This window comes from Aulostomus chinensis, chromosome 18, assembly GCF_037954235.1.
Source record: "Aulostomus chinensis isolate RoL2024-O1b breed Wild chromosome 18, RoL_Achi_v1.0, whole genome shotgun sequence".
Lineage (NCBI taxonomy): Eukaryota > Metazoa > Chordata > Actinopteri > Syngnathiformes > Aulostomidae > Aulostomus > Aulostomus chinensis.
Window position 1 is genome coordinate 10802595 of NC_141337.1, and position 6477 is coordinate 10809071.

Consider the following 6477-nt stretch of genomic DNA (forward strand, 5'->3'; position numbering starts at 1 on the left):
AATTAGTTACGAACTACATATAATAGGTTTCCTAGCCATAAAATTGTTCTTACACTCTTTAGGAATTTAACCGTCACCTTAACCTTCATTTCAGCCTTCAGACTGCAGAGACATTCAATGTTCTTAGCTCCCTGTCCTTGCTTGCTGCTAGACAGAACCGAGTGTCTCATTCGGTCTCAGACCGTGTAAGAACACATTTGTGCGTAACTTCATTTCATGAATGAGGCTCATTGCTTTTGTTCAATACATTTTTTTTTTTTTTTAGAAATAAAGCCCACTCAGAAGTCCAAAAACACGCTTTCTTGTGGTGGAAAGACCACCATCTGTCCAACGTGTCTGTATTTACAGTACACACAGGTGAGACAAGGCAGTTGCATGGGCGCGCACGCACACACACACACACACACACACACACACACACACACACACACAAAAACCTTGACTCTTTTTTTTAAAAAGGGAGTCCTAATGAAACCAACTGGAACGCGAATCCAACAAACTGAATAATTACAAAACATGAGAGGAGATACTGCAAGCATAAATTGTATTTTGACTTTCAAGCACTTACAAGTAGGTGATATTTTTCACTCCTGTCACTTCTTCCTGACTCCAGAATGCAGGAAGAGCCAGCCACGTTCATTTAGCTGCAAGCTAAAGGCAACTGACAGCAAATAACTGCAAAACCTTCGACAAAATTCTGTTTAGGAACTCCCAAGTGCATCAGCTGCTGCCTGTCTTCATTCTCCAGCCGCACGTGCAGTGATATGCACTTGGATTTGCTCAAAAATAATCAAGCTAACGTCTAAAGTGATCAAGCAACGAACCGCAAGAATTGTGAGGGTTTTTTTTTTATATATTCGAGCAAAAGTGTTTTTTATGGACTACTGAGCACACTGCTGGATCAAGAAGACGTGGATTATACTGGTTGGCGCCCCTGAGAGTGTTTCTGTAGCTGCTGTTTGCCATCAGTTTTCTACGTTCTGGAGTGATGAAGAAGTGATGAGGGAGAGATAAATGTCTTTATGAGCTCAGGACACCGCTCCACGTGTCGGTATTTGAAAGTTTGAGAAAAATAGTCCATATTTTGGAAGTGTAATGTGAAATAATACAGGCTGTATGTAGTTTTTTATTCTGTACGGTCATAACAGTAGGCAGCATTTTACTGTACAGCTCAGCCATTCGGAGTGAAGGCTTCAATGGAGTCATCGAGGCATTCGAGTGCAGTTAGTTTGTCCTCTTCACATGTTTTTCTGTTAATGACTCGTATCAAAGTTTCATAGGTATTTCTGCAGCGGCAACGATGTGAAGCTCATCGCGTCAAGTCACAGGACGATCACGTAACAGGTCCTCTGGATAGAAAGCATGTATGCAGGCATTTGTGTGAGTCAAAGACAGCTAACGTCACAATAACATCGTATACACTGATGTGTTTTTAAAGATGGACCAGCCTCTGCAAGATTAGGAAAGAAGGTAGAAATAATCTTACAGGTAATCCTAATCCCTGCTCCAGGAGGGTTGGAGGTATTGCTGCTGGTAGGCGGAGTCATCCTGGTTTTATGTGACTGTAAATTTAAAGGGAATTTACCTGCATGCCAGCTACAGGCAACAATGTGTTCTCATCTGTGATATCATACAGGCTCGGTTTGATTGACTCTCTCAGCAAAGCTAGTTAGCACCAAATATCAAGCTTCCTTCTTCCTCTAAAAAAAAAAAAAAGAGAAGAACTTCCTCTGTATGTTTTAGTATGACCCGTTCTTTGAGAGGATAAGCCACATTTCACAACTAATTTCAAATCCAATCCTCATCGTTCAGTAGTGAGGATCACAATCTTCCAGAAGACTGTCGGTGATGAAGCCGATCTGGAGCCGGTTTTGGTAGAAGTCTTTCTCCACCGCCGTGTTGACAGTCCAGCCCACCACTGCCACTCCTCGCTCAGCCCAGTACTGCACGTAGTCCCTGGACGGAGGAAGGAGGAGAAAAGGAAGACCTCGGTGAAATAAGAGCGGGAAATATTTATGTGGTTCAAAACATTTCTATTTTCGCTACCTGAAGAATTTCTTTTTTTTATTGAAAGGATGTTTAGTGGTGCTGGGCGCTGGTTGTGAGCGTGCAGCTGGATCAAGACGTGGATTATAGCGGAGGATGTGCCTGAGGGTTCATACATTTTGGACGGTTTTATTGTTTTGTTTTTTTGTCGTAGCTGGCCACGGGGCGCCATTAGCTCCAAGCTAGACATACGTGGCCGGTTCTTTCTGCAGCCTTGAGTGATGCAGGAGGGAAACAACATCTGTGAGCTCAAGACAACTATTTAAAAGTACTTGAAAGGCAAAACACTTTGCGGATGAAGTATTGGTTCAAAAACTAGATCCTTGATTCAGTTATTTCCTCTTTACAGGGACGTGCACATTTTACACTGAAAAATATGCAGAAGTGCAAATGTTCCAGCCCTCGTTGGACTTTCCTCAGTACAAGAAGGAGCGCGCCGGTCCTCTCCTGCTGCACCAAACAATGAAATGAACACAGAAGAGCAATGCAGTCCGATTATTTACTCCATCCTGACAATTTTTTTGCACGGCGATGATAATTAATTCCACCTACACTGAGATGAAGTCTTTTTGCATGAGGATGGCAGAGACTCCACAGAGCCTCCACAGTATGTGGTGATGAGCCCAGTCCAGCAAGACGTCCAGGAGCCCCGTCCACAGCTGACGCCACGTTGACAAGGTCCGTGGAGTACCGTCACCGAAGCGGCTCAGCCTCCAGGGCCGGTGGATGAGCGCTGTGACCACGCTGGGGTCGGTCTGACGCATCTGTGGGTGGAAAGAAGTCGCGTTAGGGAAACCCGGCTTAGTCAGAAAGGTCTCCATCACAGTCCACATCTCATCTTCCTCATTTTCCGTTCGGCACAATCATGAATGATTGCGGAGGGGCGCTATGGTGAGCTGGTTCAAGTTAGGGTACAGCTGGATTCAAAAGACATGGATTATACAATAAAACAGACATTTTTGGACCGCTTTGCTGTTGTTAGCCACCAGTCGCCATTAGCTTCAAGCTAAATATGTGTGGCTGGCTCTTTCTATATTTTAGAGGCAGAAGGATGTGGTGAAAAACTGAAAAAAGCCCATCTCTATTAGCTCTAGATAAATGTTTGAGTACTGAGTAGACAACAAAGAACTTCTGGGAGAAGAATCACTTTCAAAATGAAGTCCTGTTTGTTACCTTATAGATGACTTTAGGTTCACAGGAGCAAACAATGCTTGAATTATAAAGGACCGGAAACTTTTTATACATGTCATGAAGCAGTGATGCAGCCTGGAGAGGAAGAAGAACTTTAGAGATCGTCTGCAGAGTCAGCAGGACATCAACTTTCTTCAGAAATGTGTTAATAAAAAGTGAAGCGACCTTTCTTGGATGAGCAGACGATAGGAGGGTGTGAGTGAGTACGTTCACCTTGTCTGGGTGATCTTTGACGTCGAAGACGATGGTCAGCTGCTGTCTGATGCATTCCTCCACCGCCTCCTGGAGAGTTGGAACCTTCTCACCGCTGAACTTCTGCCTGGCGGGAAACCACAGGAGGTGAAACTGGAGTGGTACACCGGCACTTGTTGATATTGCAGTTGGTTTCTTTTTCTGGGGATACACAGGCTAGCTGAAGTGTTCGCAGTACTTGAGCCGGTGGCGAGCGGAAGCATCAAGTCTCCTGAGCTGAACAAACGGCATTTGGCCGATGGGACCGGAGCCGTTGGTGGTGCGGTCCACAGTCTCATCGTGCATCAGAACTGGCACTCCGTCAGCTGTGAAGCTCAGATCCAGTTCCACTCCTGTAGCTCCATTCCTCCTGGCCTAGAATGGGGGGCAAACAACCATTCACACTCACAGTCACACCTACAGTCAATTTAGAGTATCAATCAGCCTCATCCCCTCTTGATGTCTTTGGACTGTGGGAGGAAGCTGGAGTACCAGAGAGAACCCACACAGGAACAGGGAGAACATGCAGACTCCACACAGAAAGATCCTGTGATGGCGCTGGGACTCAAACCCTGAACCTTCTTGCTGTGAGGAGACAGTGCTGACCACTGCACCACCATGCTGCCCGCAATTTATGATATAACAAAAAGGTAAAAATATATACAGCTGAAATTTTTTGTTTTTTTGCAAGAGTGAAGGACATGATCACAATCACTGCGAGTGTTATGAAACTGCAAGTCGAGCTGACTCAGCACTCCAGAAGTGTGCGGTTACGCAACGATAGATTTCATCACGCTGATGGCACCGTGGCTCATTTCCTGTGTAGGTGAACCTGCTTCACTAATTGGTGCGAATGGATTTGAAACACGAAAGATAAACAACCAACACGTCACGTCATGTCACATTTTTGCCTGGTAACACCAAATGCTCTGTAAAGGTGGAGCAGATACAGCGCGCTGCTCCAGCTGCGGGATGTCAGGCTGACCTCTCGGATCGCCGCTAAGGTGTTCTCCGGAGCGTCGTGACTCCCTCCGCGGTGTGCCACCACCGGGACGCCGCTTGAAGGCTCCCTGGGCCGCAGGACGCGTCCAGCCTGCTCCATCGGCACCGGAGAGAACCGGAACATCATCATGAATACATAAAGGGATGCGGTGAGGAGACAAGCCCCCGTGGCGCTCCTCGTCCCCAAGAGAACCAGCAGAAAGGCTGCCGAGAAATCCATCACTTCATCCCCACTCTGCAGCATCATGACACGGGATGTTCAGATGACTGTCACCGCACCGGAGAATGGTTTAAAGGTAGATCCAGAGAGATGTTGAGGATGAGGATGATGGGAATGATGACGGTGATGATGCCATGGACGGAGTTCTGCTGTCAGGTGACCAACTACATGTTGGAGATGTGAGAGAGCAGATGAAAGACAGACGACCGGAGAACCAGCAGTTCTACCACGTCATTGCGCAGAGGATGCGAGAGTCGCTGCGGTCGGTACCGTCAAGCTCCAGGAGAAGAACATCCGGTCAGACCAGTGGGACACACACCGGCTCCTGCCTTTTGTTGAAAATTGATGTTCGATGAAATCGGAGCTATTTTCCGTTAATTATTTATTGATGAATTCCTCGTGACCAAATCATTAGATCGACTCCATATTTTCAGAAATGCTTACTTTTATTTTGAAGACGAACTCGTTCATCTCAGACTGAGGCGAAACAAGGGACTGTCAATAAATTGCTGTTTGAATGAAACAAATTCAATATTATTGGTAATTAATTCGTGCAGACTTCCCCATATCAGATTTATTTTGGTGATTCATGAACCGTATTTTAAATTAATATTTGAAAAAAGAAAAACTTTATTTCAGTGCTTCGACATCGTTCGACAAAGTTAGTGAAACTCAGTATTAGCTATTATTATTACTAGACTGGGAATGTTAGTCAAACTTCTCGTTTTTATATATATTTTTCTGATACCTCTATGAATATTATATGATGCAAAATTCACGAACCAGTATTAATAAATCCCCCTCAAAAAGCATGGATTATATATTAATATAAAATAAAAGAGTATGTAAAATGCAATTTAAAAAATAGGTGTCTTATGTTTTCATTGTAGTTGTAATATGTGGGTTAATTTGAGGTCATGGGGGTCACATGACCTGGAACCCATCCAGGTAGAAAATGTACGGAGGGATGGATGGATTTGAAGCCCCCAAGGTCAAATGACTTGGAAGTGTCTAAAAATAAATGTTTAACTTCGCGTGAAGCTGTGTGTCATTTCTTGTTTCCTGCCTTTTCTTGAGTGACTGACCTGTGTCCTGTCAGTTCATCAGTCCTGGTCAGCCACAGTCCTGGTCCCGGGGTCAGCTCCTGCCCTGTCCTCCTGCTCGCACACCTGGGTCACTGCCAACTGATACAGGAAGAAGATAAGGTGAAAGATCTTGTAGATTTAACTGAAGCTACAAGAAACCACGCGAGAGGGAGAAACCCACGCCCTCAGACGAGCTGGAGATGAACTCAAGGTACGAGGATGTCGTCTACAAGCTCAAATTTGATCTGAGAGGCCGAAAAGGAGCCGCAGCAGCAAAACAACAACCCTGCTGGTGAGAGGAGGCTCCTGTCCTGACATCACCTGGGACTCGGTGGCCTGCGCAGAGTAGCGAGGAGCTCTGGGAGCTGCGCCAAGAGGCCCAAGCAGACCCCGAGGAGCAGGAACAGGTTCTTCAGCAGCTGACCCCACTCAACCAGGAGATGGAGACAAAGCCAATAAAGGTGTGTCCTTTATTTCCATTGTTATAAAACCTGGAACAAATTGGGAGTCCTGAGGTCCAGTGACATGGGAGCTGATGAAAACAACCAATGCTTGTTGTCGTTATTGTTGCTCATTCAAATATGCAGTAAAAATACAAGGTGTGACAACAAACAGTTAAAAAGAAGTGTGGCCCAGATTCCCAGTCTAGAACTAATAAGCGGTCCTCCTGTGGACTCAACAGAGCCCACGACATGGAGGCAA

The 6477-nt window shown here is 45.5% G+C and overlaps 1 protein-coding gene across 2 annotated transcripts; it reads right to left on the minus strand.

Moving 5' to 3' along the window:
* Positions 1–456: 456 nt before the first annotated feature.
* LOC147245113 (glycerophosphodiester phosphodiesterase 1-like) lies at positions 457–5048 on the minus strand. 2 transcript variants are annotated; one of them, XM_086185780.1, is made up of 6 exons: positions 4454–5033; positions 3668–3843; positions 3451–3556; positions 3220–3312; positions 2599–2810; positions 460–1956 (listed from the first exon to the last, which is right to left on the minus strand). In XM_086185780.1, exons 1-6 carry the CDS (start codon positions 4715–4717, stop codon positions 1809–1811), a joined length of 999 nt encoding a protein of 332 aa, XP_086041906.1. In that variant the 5' UTR covers positions 4718–5033; the 3' UTR covers positions 460–1808. The 2 variants fall into 2 exon arrangements, with proteins under 2 accessions (XP_086041905.1, XP_086041906.1); XM_086185779.1 differs by having other exon boundaries at positions 457–1956; positions 3220–3556; positions 4454–5048.
* Between the last annotated feature and the right edge of the window lie 1429 nt (positions 5049–6477).

Bases quoted from the DNA above. Each gene is read 5' to 3' on its own strand.
- LOC147245113 (XM_086185779.1), bottom strand. From the start codon at position 4,717: ATGATGCTGCAGAGTGGGGATGAAGTGATGGATTTCTCGGCAGCCTTT. The intron at 3,844-4,453 runs GTCAGCCTGACA...CCCCCATTCTAG, and splicing joins CCTTAGCGGCGATCCGAGAG to GCCAGGAGGAATGGAGCTAC. The intron at 1,957-2,598 runs GTAGGTGGAATT...TCCTCCGTCCAG, and splicing joins CAAAAAGACTTCATCTCAGT to GGACTACGTGCAGTACTGGG.